Here is a 21,674-nt window from a genome sequence, read left to right as displayed (position 1 = left end):
ACCATTATTTTGTATCAATGCTTTTGATACCCATCACAATGGTTTATGAAGTTTATGCCCAATTACCTCCACCTGTGCCTCATCAAACAACCATGGTGTTCTACCTGCAGGACATAGCAACAGGGCCTAATGCCACAGTTACCCCAGTGGCTGGTATCAAGGGAGGGGATTGGACCTACACCACATTTGGATCCATATTTGTGGTGGATGACCCTGTCTAGCTGAGCCCAAGCCCAACCTCCGAGATGGTGGGCCGGGCTCAAGGCCTTCTCGTAGCCTCGGCCCATGATGGGGCTAATGTGAATGTGGCCCTTTCAATTATGTTCACCAATTTGTTGTACAAGGCATTAGCCGTCAGCGTGAGTTGTGTCTGGGACTGGCAAGTTCCGCTTTGCAAGGGGCTATGCTGTGTTGCAAACTGCGTTTTATGATCCCAATACTTCACGCTCTGTCATTCGCTTGACCATAAGTATACAAACTTGAGAAAATTAATTAAGTCATGTGAATAATGGTTGGTTGTTTAAGAATAATGTGTTAAACCAGCTATTTTGATACTTGTAAAAGAGATGCATCGTTGATCTTTGAGTTTGATCTCTTTTAATTCTTATTTTTTACTTTTATTCCCATGTGTTATTTAATATGGTAATGGTTTAAAACTAGAGGCTCGTTGCGACACGGAAAATTATAGGACGTGCGTTTTAAGTTAGAGTCTTAGTAATTGTAAGTAATTATTAAAATTTGGCTCAAAAAGACCAGAAGAGATTTTAGATTCCACCTCGAATGTTCCTTGTCTAGGGCTAATGCTATGTATATCATGTGAATGATAGTGACAACCTCCCCAACGAGGCTAGTTGCTCTAAATTTCGTATATATAGGACAATTTGAATGACAAGAAAAAAAAAAAAAAAACTCTATATATGTTCCATTCGACAGTTCTGTTAATATTATTTTATTACAGTGGAAGCGTCCATCTCTTTCTCCATGATCTGGCTAGGTTTCCATGAAATGAAACTTAACTATCACACTCAAGAAGATTGGCATTTACCTTAAAAAGGGTGCTTTGTAAAGACCGTGACCAGGGTGCATTGGATAGGGACCAATAATTTTCCTTTATCATAAAGGTACCTCTCAATCACACTCCTTCCAGAAATTATTTCTCTGGAAATGGTATTTGCACAGAATCAAGGGATTTAGCTAGTTCATTTTGATTGAGCAGAGTGCCTGAAGTATTGTAAATTTTTTTATACTTCAAACTTTTATTATCCAAATGGATAACACTTGTTCCGTATTTCTCAATCAGATTTTTCAAACAAAGGAGAAGCTTAGATGCAATTATATAAGAATCATACACATGAAGATATGCGCAAAATATGGATAATTTTTAAAACCAATAAATAAGGACTTCAAAAAATTTATACCAAGAATAAAAGAACATAAAGAAATATAAATATTCTTGCTCTGATTAGAATGGTCCCCTTAAGAGTGTGTATAGCTGTAAATGACACAAACTTTAGGAACAATTTTTGGCTTATACATGGAAGAATCACCTAGTCCAAAAATGCAACTGAGGCAGCCGCTTGAAGTTTCATCACCTATTTCCCACTAAAGTGGTGGTGACAAAGACATTGGTACCATACTTTATAAATACATCACTCTGTACGCATAAACCAAACCAAAAGTTACCAAGATGGGTGACAACGAGAAACAACATCCACAACCCCATGTAGAGTTACCAATAGATGTTTCACTCACTAAAACTCAATCAAATTGCAAGCCTCAAATCCAAATCCAATGTTTGTCCTGTATTCTGACACAATTCCATGCAGGGTACTTCAGGATTAGTTTGTCCCTCTCAAGCCAAGCCTTTCTATTGAAGATCCTCATTGAGCCAATCCAAGATGCATTTGCTCTTAGACGTTTATTTTCATCCATACCCTCTTCTGTCCACACCCTCCTATGGTTCCTTGCCTTGTTCACGCTAGCTTCACTCTCTTTTCTCTACATTCTAAAATGTCTCTTTCACTTTGACATGATTAAGGAAGAGTTCTTAAACCATGTTGGAGTAAATTACCTATTTATCCCTTGGATTTCTTGGCTCCTTTTGCTAGAATCATCACCATTCCTCTCCCCAGCAACACTTTATTACAAAGTACTTTGGTGGGTGTTTGTTGCTCCTTTGGTGATGCTTGATGTGGAGATTTATGGCCAGTGGTTTACCAAAGGGAAGGGGTTTTTGTCAATTGGAGCAAATCCAACAAGTCAATTGTCTGTGATTGGGAACTTGGTGGGTGCACAAGCTGCTGCACAAATGGGGTGGAAGGAGAGTGCACTATGCATGTTTTGTTTGGGTAGTACACATTATTTGGTGCTTTTTGTGACACTCTATCAGAGATTGGCAGGGAACAATAGTGTCCCTTCGATGCTGCGTCCTGTGTTCTTGTCTTTTGCAGCACCAAGCATGGCAAGCTTGGCTTGGAACTCCATTTGTGGCAGGTTTGACACCACATGCAAGATGCTGTTCTTCCTCTCGCTCTTCCTTTTCATGTCCCTGGTAATTTAAAGTTAAAATATTCACTTAAAACGTGTTTGGGAATGGAGAAATTTTTTCATTTTTGGAAATCATCATTCCTGATAATCATGTTTTCTAGGGATAAATAAAATTTGTTTTGTTGTCTATTGAAAATCTCTAGATAAGTTTGTAGGAATAAAAGAATTATATATTTTTACTAATTATTTTAATTATTTATCACATTATATAATTTAATAAAAAATAACATGATATTTTTATTATATTAAAAAAATTAAACTTAATAAAGTAAGATTTTCACCTTCTCATTAATTTTTTTCATAAAAAACTGATTAAAAAATATTTCTAAAAAATATCCTTTTTTGAAAATGTTATTTTTTAAAATGCATACCAAATTTAGTTTCCTAACCTATAATTCTTGGGAAACAAAAACTCCTCTCCTACCAAATTTAGTTTCCTGATTTAAGTTTTTTTCCCTATACTATTAAAACTTTTAGTTTCTGTTTCTACACATGCATAAAAGGTTAAGTTTTGTTTATAGTTGAGAACATAGGAGAAAAACTTTTTGACAGTATAATAATCGTGATAAATTGCTAAAAAAATTATATAAAAAAGGTTATATTTGTCTGAAAATTTAATTTTGTAGAAGGTTGTTTTTGTAAACTTTAATTCAACATGCATTAAAATTTACAGTTTTTTCATATAGAAATTAAAATTCAAAATGAGATAACTATAAAAACCAAATGAATAGTTTAATTTCTTTCTTTTAAGTTATCAAAGGGAAGTAGAATAATTGACAGAAAAGAGAAATTTAAGGTTCTACTATTTTACTTCGAAGTCCAAAAGAAAGAAATATATACCTTACATGCTGACCTAACTGATAGAATATATGATAAGATATTCTATCAGTATTATTAGCCTAACTAATCAGTTTGTATTTGATAGTATACTATCAAATACAAACTGATTAGTTAGGCTAATAATACTGATAGAATATCTTATCATATATTCTATCATTAACAACATTGCTTAGCAGTTGGTGGATCCAAGATTATCAATAAAAAATAGTGGGGCAAAGTGCAAACTTTGAATTGATGTTGTTAAATTGTTTACGTTTCATGGTCTTCTCATGCTTGATTTGTTTTATTCGTCATGTTTAAGTATCTAAGTTGCATTCCACTAGAATTAATTAAGCCGGTCCCTACAAGTCTATAACCCTATATATTGATAAGTTGACTACAACTTGCAATTTAATGGATATAACTAGCTAGGACAATTCATTTTGTAGTGTTTCTGTTGAAAGTTTTATGTTACTTGTTTCAATTTTTCAAGTCCAACTTATATATTTTTGTACAAATCCATCAATACCAATTAATTTTAAGATAAAATTTAATACAGTATAAGTGTCATTTAATACAGTACAAATCCATCAATATATATATATATATATAAATTTTTATTTTGTGGTCCCCTCTACAACAATGTCATTCCAAAACTCCGGTATAAAATGAGAAACTTTTTGTCGCACTACTAAAATAAAAACTTTTTACGATGCACTTTCAAAGTCGGTCGCAACATGACCGTCGTAGTATTAGGGGCAGTGACATTTTTGTAAATATCTTATATATTCAACGACGTTTTTGTTTAGGACCATTTTCGTATGCTAACGAGAAAATTGACTAAGACGGTGTATATTAAACACGTTGTTGAAATCACTAAAAAGAAAGACGGGCTTTAAAATGCACCGTCGTTAACCATATTTTATAAAAGCTTCTTGTCCTGTGAGTGAGTGAGTTTTTGAGTGAACGAAACTTCCGGCACTAGGTCTTCCTCGTGAGTGAGCTTCTAAGTGAACCTTCAAAAACTTCCTGCGCTCGCAGCACCTTCACACCTCTGAACGCGAATCTCCCCCCTGAGCTCCGCGTGGCGTTTCGGTGCCTTTCTGCGAACCCAAAGGTCGTTGCACTGACACTGTTCACAAAGGTAACATCGGCCTCGTTGCACGAAGAGTTGGGTGTGGTGGTTTGAGATATTGTATCTAACTAATATTGTCCAATTTTCACTTTTCAGGAACTTCTAACTTCATCACTTCCTCCCTCGGTTCATAGGCTGGGTTCGGACCCTAGCTAGTTGTGTTTTGCGACAAGTAGATTTATCGCTTTCCAGGTTCGTCTCTTCCATGTCTAATGTTTTTTGTTTCATGAGATATAGGGTTTGTTGCTTGAATTTGTGCTTCTATTTTGATTTCGTTGATTTGTCTTTCCATTTTCATTTATGTGCATTGTGGGTTCACGTTTTGATTTCATTGATTTGCTGATTGAAGTGTTTGTGACAACTAGAATATTAATTGCTCAAGTAAAACTACATACCTTTCTGAATTCAATTTTTGCCTAAACTCTGCGTTGGTAAAGCAGGGTGGTTGCAAGTTACAACCTCAATTTTTGAAAAGGAATACTTGAGAGTAAGTAACCTTGTCTGTCAAATACTCTCTAGAGGAAAACCTGGTGAGTTATATAACACATGCTTTGATCCATTGTGAAAACTTATATACTCATTTTGAATACTTTCTCACATGAACCATGAAAATGTTGCATGGCTATTAGATTTTTGTTTACTTTTCTATTTATTCATTATTAGGTGATTGCCTCACTTTTCCATGTTAAAGTGTATTTAGGAATGGCATTTTTGTCTTGATCTGTTTGCTCATATTATTAAAAGGTGATTGCATTGATTTTATTTATTTAGTAGAGCATTGATTGTATGATCCCCACAAATTTTCACTTTTTTATGGTCACTTTAGCATACCAGAAGGACTTTTGGTGATATAGAAAAGCCTAGAGTACTCTTTTGGGGGCAGAGTACTCTCTGACTAGTAACTCATATGCTATATGATGAAAAGGAAATCTTACTGTTACAATTATGTCAAAGTTTGTGAAAAACATAAGGCGTCTAAAGGTAGTTGTAACCCCAAGTTAATCAAATTCATACACAAATCATAATTAAATACAAAATCCTAATTTAGATTTAATTTTTTTGTTCTCTAAAAAATATTACTTTAAATTATGTCAGCTCTTATATGTTTTCCTGTTTGTCTTCCCTCCAGTAGTTACTTCAAGTTGAATGGTTTTTCTTTATAATAAATACTTAAAGTTATGAACATCTAGGTCCACACAAGATTCAAGGGATTGGTGCTGGTTTTGTCCCTGGAGTATTGGAAGTTAGCCTTGTAGATGAAGTAGTTCAAGTAAGCTTTTATGGTTTTTGAATAGTCGTCATACTTTTAAGACTTGACATAAATATACAAAATGATATATTATAACTTTATTCTAAAGTTGTTTGGAAATGCAATGTGCAGTTTTAGGAAACAATGTCATAACAAGTTGACTACAACTTGCAATTTAATGGATATAACTAGCTAGGACAATTCATTTTGTAGTGTTTCTGTTGAAAGTTTTATGTTACTTGTTTCAATTTTTCAAGTCCAACTTATATATTTTTGTACAAATCCATCAATACCAATTAATTTTAAGATAAAATTTAATACAGTATAAGTGTCATTTAATACAGTACAAATCCATCAATATATATATATATATATAAATTTTTATTTTGTGGTCCCCTCTACAACAATGTCATTCCAAAACTCCGGTATAAAATGAGAAACTTTTTGTCGCACTACTAAAATAAAAACTTTTTACGATGCACTTTCAAAGTCGGTCGCAACATGACCGTCGTAGTATTAGGGGCAGTGACATTTTTGTAAATATCTTATATATTCAACGACGTTTTTGTTTAGGACCATTTTCGTATGCTAACGAGAAAATTGACTAAGACGGTGTATATTAAACACGTTGTTGAAATCACTAAAAAGAAAGACGGGCTTTAAAATGCACCGTCGTTAACCATATTTTATAAAAGCTTCTTGTCCTGTGAGTGAGTGAGTTTTTGAGTGAACGAAAACTTCCGGCACTAGGTCTTCCTCGTGAGTGAGCTTCTAAGTGAACCTTCAAAAACTTCCTGCGCTCGCAGCACCTTCACACCTCTGAACGCGAATCTCCCCCCTGAGCTCCGCGTGGCGTTTCGGTGCCTTTCTGCGAACCCAAAGGTCGTTGCACTGACACTGTTCACAAAGGTAACATCGGCCTCGTTGCACGAAGAGTTGGGTGTGGTGGTTTGAGATATTGTATCTAACTAATATTGTCCAATTTTCACTTTTCAGGAACTTCTAACTTCATCACTTCCTCCCTCGGTTCATAGGCTGGGTTCGGACCCTAGCTAGTTGTGTTTTGCGACAAGTAGATTTATCGCTTTCCAGGTTCGTCTCTTCCATGTCTAATGTTTTTTGTTTCATGAGATATAGGGTTTGTTGCTTGAATTTGTGCTTCTATTTTGATTTCGTTGATTTGTCTTTCCATTTTCATTTATGTGCATTGTGGGTTCACGTTTTGATTTCATTGATTTGCTGATTGAAGTGTTTGTGACAACTAGAATATTAATTGCTCAAGTAAAACTACATACCTTTCTGAATTCAATTTTTGCCTAAACTCTGCGTTGGTAAAGCAGGGTGGTTGCAAGTTACAACCTCAATTTTTGAAAAGGAATACTTGAGAGTAAGTAACCTTGTCTGTCAAATACTCTCTAGAGGAAAACCTGGTGAGTTATATAACACATGCTTTGATCCATTGTGAAAACTTATATACTCATTTTGAATACTTTCTCACATGAACCATGAAAATGTTGCATGGCTATTAGATTTTTGTTTACTTTTCTATTTATTCATTATTAGGTGATTGCCTCACTTTTCCATGTTAAAGTGTATTTAGGAATGGCATTTTTGTCTTGATCTGTTTGCTCATATTATTAAAAGGTGATTGCATTGATTTTATTTATTTAGTAGAGCATTGATTGTATGATCCCCACAAATTTTCACTTTTTTATGGTCACTTTAGCATACCAGAAGGACTTTTGGTGATATAGAAAAGCCTAGAGTACTCTTTTGGGGGCAGAGTACTCTCTGACTAGTAACTCATATGCTATATGATGAAAAGGAAATCTTACTGTTACAATTATGTCAAAGTTTGTGAAAAACATAAGGCGTCTAAAGGGTAGTTGTAACCCCAAGTTAATCAAATTCATACACAAATCATAATTAAATACAAAATCCTAATTTAGATTTAATTTTTTTGTTCTCTAAAAAATATTACTTTAAATTATGTCAGCTCTTATATGTTTTCCTGTTTGTCTTCCCTCCAGTAGTTACTTCAAGTTGAATGGTTTTTCTTTATAATAAATACTTAAAGTTATGAACATCTAGGTCCACACAAGATTCAAGGGATTGGTGCTGGTTTTGTCCCTGGAGTATTGGAAGTTAGCCTTGTAGATGAAGTAGTTCAAGTAAGCTTTTAATGGTTTTTGAATAGTCGTCATACTTTTTAAGACTTGACATAAATATACAAAATGATATATTATAACTTTATTCTAAAGTTGTTTGGAAATGCAATGTGCAGTTTTAGGAAACAATGTCATAACTCCTGTGTATATGGTTATTGCATCTGATAATTAATAAATTACTTGAAATTCTTATACTTTCAATTAATATATACAGGGTTTGATACTGAAGTTTCTTGTTTTTATATCAATTTGGTGATATTGATGTATTGTGTATACTTTGACTTGATATTTTTGCTACTAATTAAGCATTTCCAATTTAGGTTTACATTCTTTTTTTTGTTGTTCAGTTAGTTTCTGCTATGCACTTTTTCTACATTAAGTAATATGATTCTCTACTTCCTTGTGAAGTCCTGAGATGTGTGGGTTTTGGGGGCAAAGTTTCAGTTTGTGGGGAAACTGCAAATAGCCAATTATGAACTTTTGGAATGGCGCCTTTACATCATGTCAGACTTAATATTGTTTTGGGTAGAAGGGAATCTTGGATGTCTTGAGGATTAAGTTCTAATTTCTGCACCATGGTGTAAATATGGACACCTTTCTGTTTGAATATAATTATTGAAAGATATGATTTTGTCATTATTTTGCGGTTTTTGTTTGGACATTTGTAACAGTTTAAGATTTGTTAAACAATGGATGTGTGATTTGGTAGATATCAAGTGATGAAGCAATAGAAACTGCAAAGCTTCTGCACTTCAAGAAGGCCTATTTGTAAGTTCTAAATCTCTAGAAATAGCCATTATTGAGCCTATTCCTCCAATAACTAGATATCTACTATCCTCTCTCTCTGTGTTAATGTCAAAACCAGTACATCATGATAAATACTAATTCATCAAATACAAATAGTTATAGCACACACATGACAACTTGAAATATATTTGGAGTTGCAAAATTTAGTTAGTGCCCTTAGGTTGATTTATCTTGTATGAATGAATATTCAGTGCCGAGAGCCTAGTCACCCCAAATATTCAAACTTTAATCTTTCGTAATAGAAGTTAGAAACAGGTTTTTTGTCCTTCGTAATTCTCATCATGGTTTACTTTTTTTCACCTGAACGGTCTTTTTTTTTGTCTCAATTTTAGATGCAGGTGCGAGTACATCAACTGCAGGCCCGGGTAAGTCAATAATGACCAATATTGCCATTAAAGACAGTATGAATGGTATGTACTGAATCTGCCTTTATATATGAATGGAGTGTAGAAAGTGGCAGAAGACCTATGAAATTGTTTTGGTTGGTTAGAAGATCAAGATAGCTCTGTTTCTTTGTTTTCTTAGTGTCCCTTTTAAGGACATAATTTCCTATACTTGATTTCAACAATTATTTATTTATTTTCTTTATTTGGAATTCTAATGTTTTGTTTTATTTTAATTTTGGGAATTTGCTCGTTCTTCAGGGTTCTAGATGATTAAAGGTAATTGGTTAATCGTGGTTTTTTTTTGTCAAGTAATTAGTAAGGAATAGGTGGCTCTGTAGTGTGAATTATTCAGGGTTGTGTTTTATATTGATTTTTCAAAAATTATTTACTTTTTGCTTTATAATTTTGATATGGTTTGGTTGTTGTTGTTTTATTTGGGTTTTTGGTTTTGATTAAGATTAGGATTATCAAAAGTAACTATTAAATTTCCTTAATAACTTCAAGTCTGGTAGAGTGTGAACAAGTTAATGATTGGAATGTAGGGTGGGGTTATAAGTATGACATTGAGAAGTAATTTAGTTCTAACTAGTTTTTGACATTTTGTATTTGGTCATGTTGCGAGCAATTTTACCTCAAATTAGTTTTTGACCAGAGGTATGTTTGTCTTGAACTCAATGTTTTTTTTTTTTCATTTTTTGTTATTCAAATATGTAATTTTTACCGTCTATTCTATGATGACTTCAAATTTAAGGAAGGCTCAGCTAAGTTGTAAAGTTTTTTGGTTTGTTTGTTAGATGACTTGGGATTCACTATAGCTGGACAAACTGCTCCTCTTAATTGTTGCTGCAACAGTACTAATGAGAGGACCCCTCCAACTAGGCCAAGTAGCAAAAGGATTAATCAAGGTGACCAGAAGCCAATTAAAGGTTGGAATGCTTTTTTATCTCTTAATTTGAACTTGATTCTGCTTGAATCTGACATAATGGAAGAATCACAAAATATTTCAGTAGATCTTGTGATAAAACTTAGAGAATGTAGTTTGTGATTGTGGGGGAACTTCTTGAGTTTTGGTTCAATTAAAATGGGAAAAGAAATCCTGAAACTCATAGTTCCATTGTAGCAACAACATCTTTCTAAGGATTGTGGATTAGGCATTGCTCGATTGTCCCCACTCCCTATGCCTTATTCAGTTATTTGTGTAGTTGTAGAATGCTATATAGGAATCAACTACTAAAAGCTGAAGCTTTTCATTCATTAGGATATTGAGGAAATAACCAAAACAAGAATTTGTGCACCAACTTCATTAAAGAAGTTTTCCTAATTTTGAAGTTCCAATCTTAACATTTAATGGTTTTTTAGCTATTGTATATGATAGGAGATTAGGAGCTGAGAGTTAGGGGCAGCTATGACAATTATGTGTTCGAAATGATAGGTGCTGGCAAGACGTGCAATCTCTAAACGCTTAATAGTTATGTTTAGAAAAGAACTACTTTAGAAATCACCTATGTATTAAAAACTTCAGGGAGACAATTATGTCTCAATTACTACTATTTAAAACATATCGATATGTTTTATAATATGAAATGTTTCAATTAATTTTAGGTAGGAGCTTGTGGTTCAAATGTCTGCATATATGTTGATCAAGGTTGATAAATTAATTCACATGCATTTTGCCTTTCTAATTAAAATTTTCTTAATCTGTTGTAATTTTTATTAAAATTTAATTTATATTTTAATTTTCTTAATATGTTATAATTAATATTAAAATTTATTTTAATAATTAATATTTAAATGATAGATTAAATATAAATAATACATAAACCTCTTATTTTTATTTAATCTATCATTTAAATATTTATGTAGTAAATAAATTTTACCATTAATATTAATTATAATCATGCTAAAAATAATAATTTTTAATTATTTGTATTTTTTCTGATGGGATATCAATCAGAAAAAATATCAATAATTAAAAATAATATTTAATTCAAGGACGATGCTTATATCAGCACGATTTTTGAAAGTTAGCATTCTAAGACGATGCTTGCCTCAACAACGTATTAGAATGCTTACTTTCAAAGACGATGCTTACCTCAACTACGTTTTTGAAAATAAACATTCTAAAACGGTGCTCACATCAGCAACATCTTAGAATGCCTACTTTCAAAGATATTGCTGAGGTAAGCACCGTCTTAGAAAGCTGCTCACTTTCTAAGACGGTATTTTGGAACCCGTCGTTGTATGCTCTATTTGACCGTCGTTGAAACACTTTTTTATAGTAGTGTCGATTATGATTTTTTTTATCGATAAATATTAAACTATTAGATTTTGCGGTTTAATGTACTTGGAGGTAGCTAGGAATTTAGGATATATATCTTAGTTAGTTTAGTTATTCCACGTGTAGACTAGGCCACCAAATAAAATTACTAATTGTCTTTGTTATGTGTTTTTGAACAAACAGGTTTCAAGGCCTCTCCTATTTAAGAAGTCGATGAAGAAGTTCAATGTGTGGCATGGGGGGCTTATTCTTTTCCTCTAACGGCTTTGGCACTGGCTTCAGCTGAGTATGCACATAAAGTTAAGGGAGTCATGGCTCATGTGGTTAGGTCTGCCTTATCATCGGTCTCAGTTTTGGTGTCTCTCATCTTAATGGTTTATCACTGCTCTTAACATTAGCAAGCACGCCCTTACTCGCTCGCAACCTTAGTTTAGAATAGAGAAACATTGATGGCAACGTGATTATTAATTCATTATTACTCATAACAATTTAATTTATATATATCCACAGAGTGTAATTTTTTTTAATATAAATATCTAATAGAAGTTTGCTCTATTAACACAATATTGTAGTTAGTAATATGATGTGGCCATGGAGTAAACTTTTACTTAGTAGATATATGATGGTGGATTAGATGGTAAAAAGAAAAGGAAAAAAGATAAGGTTATGGGTTTTATCATTCTCTCAACAAAACTAACATTTTAATAATTAATGTTTCCAGATTAAAAAAAAACTAGATGCATGGGTATAGTACACCTTAAATGTAATAATTTGAATAACATAGTTACTCCAATATAAAAAAATACAATTACTTTAAGTGATTTTAAGTATTTATTAATAATTTTAAATATATATTTGTTTTTTTAACTTTTAATTTTAATTCTTATAAAAAAATAGTGATTGTGGAACATCGTTCAGTCCTGAGAACGTAGAGGAACATGTATAACTAGTACACCAATCATATCTTTTCTTTTTTTCATTCATTTTTTTTCACCCTCATAATTTTAACTTTTTTTTATTCAAACACAAAATTTTGAAAATAAAAGAATTTCAATTGAAGTATTTAAAATTCTTAGAATTTAAAATTTCTCAAAATTTTAAATTCCTCCATCCAAACACACTCTAAGTGTTTTCAATAAATCATTACTCAAATGTCATTGTTAGGATTATTTGCGGTTCGATTCGATTGACTTTAAGGCAAAATTCATCCAACCCACATATCAAAACAATTTGTGGTTCGATTTTTAATAGATTGATTTGCATTTTTTTTTATATCAGATTGAATGTGAACATCCATAGTCATTGTTCTTTTCTTGAGACATGATAACAATTACAGTAAATTATACTGATTATTTCTTAAATTTTGTAAAATTGCATAAACAATCCCTATTTTTTTTTATATCAGATTGAATGTGAACATCCATAGTCATTGTTCTTTTCTAGAGACATGATAAGAATTACAGTAAATTATACTGATTATTTCTTAAATTTTGTAAAATTGCATAAACAATCCCTATTTTTTTCTACACTTAAATAATCTTCCTTAATTTTTTAAAAATATACGCTAATATTTCTTTATACATTACACTAATCTCCCTTATTTGTAAAAACAGTACATTAGACTCCCCTGAAGGGAGGTCAATGCAAATGTTAAAAAATATAGAACATTTGTATAATTTCACAACTTGAAAAATAGTTGGTATAATTTATTCTAATAATTATAATTTGGAATGATTTTAGATGGTGTTGGAATGTGGTTTTGTAGGCTGTGCAAGGCATCATCAGTGAGCTTGAGTTGTAAAGTGCATTTTCTAAGAGTATGGGTGATAAAATAGGTCAACTCAATTCACTTTTAATTTGCCAAAAAAAAAATAGTTTGTTTGGGTTAGACTCATGTTAAGAACGGGTAACATTTTTAACCCAACCTGGATGAATTAGTTTTTTTCATGTTAATGTATGATAAATTCTGCAATTTTTATATTCAATAGCTTGTAAAAGGATTTTGAAAAAAAAAATAAAAAAAATACCATACAATAAATAACATTATTCTTCTATAACCATTCTAAGTATTTTCAACATATTTAAATGAGTTTTCTCAAATTGTCTTTGTTAAGTGAAAAATAAATTTCCCATTCAAGTATTTCCTCTTAATAAATAAAAATTACTATATTTAAATTAGTGTAATTTATATTAAATTTTAGTTTATGATTAAAAATTTATTGAAATGACATCTAAAAGAATTTTTTTTCAACCAAACATGTATTATGAAAGTATCATTCAATTGTTCACCCATATATATAAAGAGTTTAATCATCACACATTGATAGTGTAAAATAAATTTATACTGTCGTTCAATTATAGATTATCATTAGTATAATTTTTAAAATAATTATTATAAAAATTAATAAATTTATCATACATAATATTTTAAATTCGATGACAATTATAGATTATCATTAGTATAATTTTAAAATAATTATTATAAAAGTTAATAAATTTATCATACATAATATTTTTAATTCCATGATGGTATAATCTATTTTTTCATATACAAATATTTCAAAATATTGTAGAACCTCACCATTAAGAAAAGAACCAACAAATTGCTACACCGTCTACACGTACTTGTACTAATAACCCCACACATCTAACATGCATATGTGCATTCTGTCACTCTCATACCTTGAACATGACATCCATATGACTTCATGTGGCGTGCTTTGGTGTGGGCTCCTTCTTAGGTAGGTTCATGCACTTTGGAAAGCCCAAATCTGTGTGGGCTGTCACAATTTTTTTTCATCTTGTCTATGTCCAAAATTAGATTATCACCTGATTAAACAATTGCTTCCATGTCTCACGGAGCTTTGTACTATTGGTAATGGTAGCATTCCTATAATCATAAACTAGTGACTACGGGTAAGTTGAGTCGACTGAGAAAAAAGATTAAAGTCTAAACTAATTGAATAGAAATGGGTTGATTTTTAGAAAAGCTTTTATTTAACCAAATCAAAATTCAATTTTTTGAGGTGAAGTTATTGTGAATTTTATAAAATATTCATATTAAGAAAATACGGAAACTAGAAAAAGGAAAATAATTAAAAAATAAATTATTCAAATCAGACTAGATTGAATGATGAATGGATATCAAGCTAAGCCCAATTTTGTTTATTTCTATTTGATTTAATTTCAATATCTAACCCATGTGACCTTTCAAAAGTTTTGAGTTAGGTTGAACAAGCTTACGATATACCTTCACCGAGATTATATCATGTAGAATTGGAGTCAACGCATTGTTGCAGTAACTGGAGGAGGTGTCTTAGGCTTTCAAATCATCAAGTGTAAACCAATCAAATTCAAAAGTACCACATGATTCAGAAGCTTATAGTTCATATACAGACCAAAATGATTCAAAGGCACAAAACCATCATAACTCACAACCATCATTACTCAATGGATCATAAAGCACAAAGATAAACATCAATAATTACATGTCAAGCTCGTGTCACAAGTATTACGAGGGTTTAGAAGTATAAATTAATGTATAATTATTCATATTTTTTTCTTCTTTTTGGTGTTTCGTTTTTCTTGTCCTGGTCCCGACTTGTTCTAAAAGTTTTTGACAAATTAATTTCAATAGAACCTTTCTCCCAAGTCTCAACCAACAAAATTTCATTGGGATACGAAGTTTTACCTCTTTTCATAGCCTTCTTTGACAGACAAATGTCACCTCAGAACAAGTGACATCAGCTGTATATCATGATTCATGAACCAAAAATTGTATTTGAATATCAGAACAAATAACAGACAACTTGATTTCAGTTTCTCGGTTCAAATAATTAAATTTGCAATTTGTGAGGGCATGACATGTCAGTCCGAACAAGTCTGCTAACCAATGTACCCCTCAACCTATGAAAATTATATTTCGTAGTTGTGTCTTTGTTCCCCCAAAAAACCGCATCATTTAACATGTAATCAATTTCCAGATTTTGTTATCTTCTGAATTAACGCAAACATGTAGATTGAATAGCATGCTATCATTTCAACGGCTAAACTTGTCGTGTCCTACGTGATACCACTTGAAAAATTATCATACACTAACGCTTTAGTTAGATTGGTGTTCCATAGTCTGAATGATAAAAAAAAAAAAAAATTACTGTTCCATAGTATAAGTTTTATTTAATAAAAGTTAATTTGTTGGTATAAATATTACTAGTTTATATTAATAATATATATTTTTTTGTACAATAATAATATACTAACAAGTAATTTTGTTGATATAAAAAAAAAACCATGAGAAAATCCAACTCAGGAAAGGTTAAGGCATTTTTTTCATGTGGGGGTGGAAAGGTTATTGGGGAGTTTGTTTAAATTTTAAAAAATAATTTTAAAATAAGTGATTTTTATATAAATACTTTTTAAGAAGTAGATAGAATTTACTTTTTAAAAACATAAAATTATTTTTTTAAAACATAAGTCGTTTGAACAAATATATTTAAAAATTTTCTTATTTTATTAAAATAAATATTTATTTCAGTAAATAAATTTAAGCAATCTGACACTTATATTAATTAACTCGCTTGAGTTTCTTTTAGCATTTGAGAGCAACTTTTTTGGGAATTCAAAGAAAGCACAATTGCTCCAGAAAGCAACCAGTATTTTCTACTATTTAATAGGCCACTTATTTTTATATATTAAAATATTAAGAAATATTTATTTATAAAAAATTAATTAAAAAGTAATTTATATTTATTTATTATTTAAAAATTGAAGTATATTTTAATATTGTATTTTTCACATAAAAAATTATTAATTTAAAATTGATTTTGTTTATTTAAATTATCAATGCATAGTATTTTCACGTATTATAAAAATTATTTGATAAAAAATAATTATAGTTTTATAAAAATTTCAGTCTTATTTTTACATTTTAAATTTTGAAGTGAAAAAATTATGGGTTTTTGGCCACGTGCTTCTAATTCTGTGGGAAAATTTGGTAAAATTAAAGCAATGTCCTTGGCATAACACTTGGCCTAGACAAAGGCATTGCTCTGTGTCTTGCTATTGTTTTGCTAAAAATAACAAAGAGGGATGAGGATAAGCCCAATTGAACACTGATGAGGAACTTAGCTAGAAAGCCAACATACCTAAGGCACTTGTTTCTTCAAAATCGGTGCATTTTTGGAATTCAGATTGTAAGGATCTCATAGCTGCATATTTGTTAAAATCCAGCCAGTCCACAAACAATTTTAGCCAAGCAAATATAATAGGTTGTGGTGGGTTTGGTCTCTTCAATAGACCAGGGAGACTACTATAATAAAGTAATTAAAACTTAAGATTTAGGTCTATTAGTAAAAAAAATGTTATTAATTTTTATAAAAAAAAATCACATATGTTAACAAAAATATCACATATATTAGTAATTGAAAAGACTTAATCTATAATTCTTCTTTAAAGGAAAAACATATCCTCTTAAAATTTACTTTTAAGTCTCACTTACCTTTAATCGACATACAAGAGATCAACACGAGAACATTATTTCTGTTAAAAAGGTTATTACGGGCTCATGTTATTGACAGATTGTTAGTTTATGCCAAGTTGGAGAATGTTTATCAAATGCCTGACTTGTATTGGTCTTTTTCTACACATAGGTTACGTGAACGAATGGGAGCAACCAACAGGTTCGTGGTCTAACGAACAAAAAGGAACAAAACTTACAACGATTCAGCAGCAAGTATATACCAATTTGTATGACTTCCTTAAAAATATGTGCTGACTGCAATATAATATTTAACATTATAGTGCATGTTTGATTCTTCATTATAAAATTATGTTTGAGACAAAAGTTATTTTATTAACGGATCAGGATTTTGTTTTAGCATTTATTTTACTTTTATCCTTTGCATCATTTGCATTGAAACGTTCATCCAACATTTCTAACCGCAGATGAAACAAACATATTTACACGTAAAACAGGCAGAACGAACCATCGTATTGGGGTCAAAGCAAGTCCATTGTAAAGTTGGCCTAAACTAACGAATTGAAATTTGGAGTTTTTCTAGAAGGTTAATTTTATGCCTAGATGACCGAAGTTTCTCGGTGAGATTGTAGAGGACCAACTATTCTCCAACCATGGAAGAATATTAGTTTGATTTGTATTTGGGTTGACTTGGTTCTGAATTTTCATAAGAGATAGTGGAGGTTGACCAAATTGTGATTCTAGAATGCCGTTACTTGTCTTGTTTGTAATGTGTGCTGCATCATTCATCCTAATGTACTTCACAAGACGAAAAGTGATGATTATCAATTAAATTTAGCCACCGACCAATAACCCTTGCCGTTTAGTGACCATAGCTATATCCGATTGTTTTTCATCACCAAATTTTCTTTTATTTAGTCATTTAGCAATCAAATTTGTTACTGTCAACTTGGTTTGCAACGAAAAATTACCAAGTTACTCAACAATTCCGTCGTTAAACCGTAGTACCAAACTGATTATGTAGAGGCAAACTATTCATCAACTCAATTTGTTTATTTATCATATCATTGATTAGTAGACTCGAATTCTTTAATTAAGATCTCATATTTAAATATTATAAATAATAAAAAAATATAATTATAAAAAAAGACATAATTAAAAATGAACAGTGGAATTTTTTAACATCGATGAGGATAATAAAACTGATGAATATTACACCTATAATATATAATATGTGAAAAAAAGGAGTTGCTATTTAATTATGGGAGATAGTGGTTGATGGATAGAAACTCCACATAACGTAATATTTGTTGCATATTCGCTTTACTTTAAAACATGGGACCTGTAAGGCTGTACTGGTTTGGTGCAAGAGATTGGAATTTAATGAGTTGATAAATTACCTTTTAACCAACTTGGGGGTTTGGGAATTTTATCTCTAAACCTACCAATATCATGGACAAATAAATAGTCATTAAAAAGAAAAAGAAAAAAAAAGAGACAAAGTAAAGGCACCAAACTAAGGTCGACAATGAGAGACATTGCTCCAAAGGGTGGCCACCTTGGTTCCCTATGCTCATGCTCATTGGAATCAACCATCTCAAATAATAGAAGAGAGGTTGAAGCCAACTCTATAGTAGGATATGATGGGGTCCGTTGGGTTGTCTTTAGGAAATTGCTATTCTTGCTTTGTTTTTGTTTCTTCTTTCAGATGTACCAGAAAAAAATCGATTGGACATGCTTTGCCACCTTGTTCTCTTTCCCTAGTCTTGTTTTTATCTGAGTTAATTTACTTTTTCCACCAAATAAAAAAAAAAATAGTTTTCAAAGGATCTCATCATACCTACCAAAGTTGGATTTTCATGGTTTGTGTTACTTTTGAATGAACAAAAGTTACTATTCTATGTTCTCTTGTAATGGCCGGGATGGCTCTAGGAAGATACACAGATAAATCCAAAAATATCTCCAAGTTTATTTGAGCCCAGAAATGTTACGAATGAAGCTGGAATAATTAATATAGATTTCAACTTTTGTTCTCCACACGTATATTTATTTTTTTAATCTATTTCCCACGTGAAAAACGTTTTTAAATTAATAATATATAGGAAAATTTTCTTAATATAGTTACTGTCGTCACGTACAAAAATTAAAAATTGATAACGTGTAAGGACGGAAATTTAGAACATCTACCTTTTTTTCTACAGCAGAACATCTACCTAATGACAGATTAAATTGAGAAGAATTTTATGTGTAAAAAACAATTTAGTTCTTTTCATGTGAATTTTATCGAAAATAAACGTTACGTATAAAAACAAAATTTTAATTAAATATTTAAACCTAATACATCCTATAAACCAAACATAGATAGGATTATGTTCATTTAAATTAGTTTGTTTCCATAAAATAATCACTTTTTTTTTAAATTTCAACTTCTAGAGTTTAAAAATGAATATTTTTTAACTAAATCAGTTTCCGAATCTTAAGTATCCAACTTTTTACCAAAACATATTAATTCTTTTAAAAATTTATTTATGGAAATATATACATTTTAATTATTTTTTTTGAAGTGATATACATTTTAATTAGTAGAAGTAAAAAATGACCCAATTTGACAGAATTCTTCCGATAAAATGTAGTGTTTGAGTTTGAAAATTTAAGTCTAAATTTTAGACATTTTTATTTTGATTTAATCCGAGCAAAAAGCCCTGAAAGACTTAAAAAGAATCAGACTTTTACATGTTTTAAGCCTTGCTCTATAGTAAGTCCTAATTAAATTTAGACTTTTAAGTCCAACTAGCTATGATCCCCAACTTGCATCAGACTGAGTATCATGTTTTGTTACCTCTAATTTTAAGGGTATATCCAACCAAAAAAGGTTATATAATATGACAGAATGAACAGGGAGTGTGAAATATATAATAATTGTTTTTTGTTATTTGAAGTTAATGGAAGATTGATAGAACAGAGGAGAATGAAATATTGAATAATTGAATCATAAAGAATCTATAGATTGATAGAACAGAGGAGAATGAAATATTGAATAATTGAATCATAAAGAATCTATGTTAAGAGAATAGCATCCAAGCAATGCCTCCGTCAAAAAATGAGATCACTAACTACAACACTAACAATCTACAACATTTGTGATACTAAAAAGCATGTCCACTAAAATTCTACCAGTGACATTGCTTTCACCAACACCTAGTGAGACAACCCATGACTGGCAGAAGAAGCTGTCTCTGCCCCACAATTGGCAAAACCTTCAACCCCATTCCCTCTTGCTGTGATCCAATTCTCATCATCATGTCTTGCCCAATAGGGCACCCCAGAAGACAGAGCCAACATTCTGACCCTCCCGGCAGCCAAAGTTTCAAACTTTCTTGTTTTGTGAATCAAATCGCCTAAACTCTCTGACTCTTCCACACAACTCCAATAGCCTTGCTCAAGAACACTTGTTGGGGAACTTGTATTAGACTCCAAAACCTCCTTATTGAAACACAATTTCTCAATAAATGGATGCTTCAATAGTTCACTAGCCTTCCACCTCTCTTGTGGATTCCTCCTCAAGCACTTCCCCAAGAAATCCTTTGCTTCTTTGGATAGAAAACAAGGAATCTCGGGCACTTCACTAGAATATGCAATGTGATAAAGCACTGAAAAAGGGTCTTCCACATTAGGCCATGGTGCACCACCGGTTACCATTTCAATCACAGTACACCCAAGTGACCAAATGTCACTAGCACACCCTTGCTCCTCCCCACGCGCCACCTCCGGCGCCATGAACATCGGTGTGCCGCCGATCGCCCCCGTGGAATCCGCCGCACTCTTGGCACACCCCAAGTCACCAATTTTGGCCCCATTTTCACCAATTAAGATGTTGGCACCCTTGATGTCACAATGCACCAACCCTTTTGAATGCAGGTACTCCAGCCCCTGCACGATTTGCCTTGTGTAGCATGCAATGGCCGGCTCCTGGAGCCGACCATCGCACCGGCGAGTCGCCTGAGCAAGCGTGCCGAAGGGCATGTACTCCATGAAGAGGTTGAACAAGAGCTTGTTGTTCTCCATGGTAATGTCACACCCTTTGTATGCAACCACATAAGGACTACTTAGAGAGGACAAAATTTTCTGCTCCTTTTTCAGAGGCTCTGATTGTGGCAGCTCCGATGACTTGACAGCCAAGACACCACCGCAGCACGTGGCGGTGGAGACGGTGGCTGATGAGCCTTGGCCTATGGTGTGGCCTCTATGCCACTCCATGTTTGAAATAAGGAGAAGAAAAAAAAAGTAAAGGGTTTTTGTGAGGTGTTTGAGTTGGTTATCGTGGCCTTTTATATATGTGTAATTGAATAGAGACACTTTTGAGCATAAGGCCTTTTTGAAAGGTTCTTTTTAATTGTTGGCTACTTAATTTGGTTGGCGCACACTCTCTATCGTTTGTTCTCTCTCTCTCTCTCTCTAGAGTTGTCAACGTGGCCTAACTTTGGTGGCTCAGGTTTTCCGTCGGCAATGGCTGGGTGGTTCACACGTGGAAAACGGTTTAATTTTAATTATGATTGGAGGTTAGGTGTGTGCAATTTGGAAAGAAAAAAAAAAGGCTTTAGATTGGTGCAAATTAAGGGGGTTAAGAGTTTGGATGATGTAGATGGGGTGCCAATAATCAAGGGTAGATTCCTTGTTTTGTATCATAGTTAGCTAAACTTCGAAAAAATTAATGTGGGGATATGCATGAGGTGAGTTGGGTGGGTATGTTGAAGTGTTGAACCACTCAAAACGGTTGAAAGTTTGGTATCTTTTTTTAAGTTAGTTTTA

At 32.1% G+C, this 21,674-nt stretch overlaps 1 protein-coding gene and 1 pseudogene across 1 annotated transcript; one reads left to right on the top strand and one right to left on the bottom strand.

Moving 5' to 3' along the window:
- The first annotated feature begins 1,687 nt into the window (after positions 1–1,687).
- On the top strand, positions 1,688–11,853 carry LOC100799049 (S-type anion channel SLAH1-like; annotated as a pseudogene).
- A 7,988-nt stretch (positions 11,854–19,841) lies between these two features.
- Positions 19,842–21,214, bottom strand: LOC100819665 (mitogen-activated protein kinase kinase kinase 18). Its single transcript, XM_003539809.5, has one exon. The coding sequence runs from the start codon at positions 21,120–21,122 to the stop codon at positions 20,064–20,066; it is 1,059 nt and encodes a 352-aa protein (XP_003539857.1). The 5' UTR covers positions 21,123–21,214; the 3' UTR covers positions 19,842–20,063.
- Between the last annotated feature and the right edge of the window lie 460 nt (positions 21,215–21,674).

Source organism: Glycine max, chromosome 12, assembly GCF_000004515.6.
Source record: "Glycine max cultivar Williams 82 chromosome 12, Glycine_max_v4.0, whole genome shotgun sequence".
Classification (NCBI taxonomy): Eukaryota; Viridiplantae; Streptophyta; class Magnoliopsida; order Fabales; family Fabaceae; genus Glycine; species Glycine max.
This window is presented reverse-complemented; position numbering and strand designations above follow the sequence as displayed.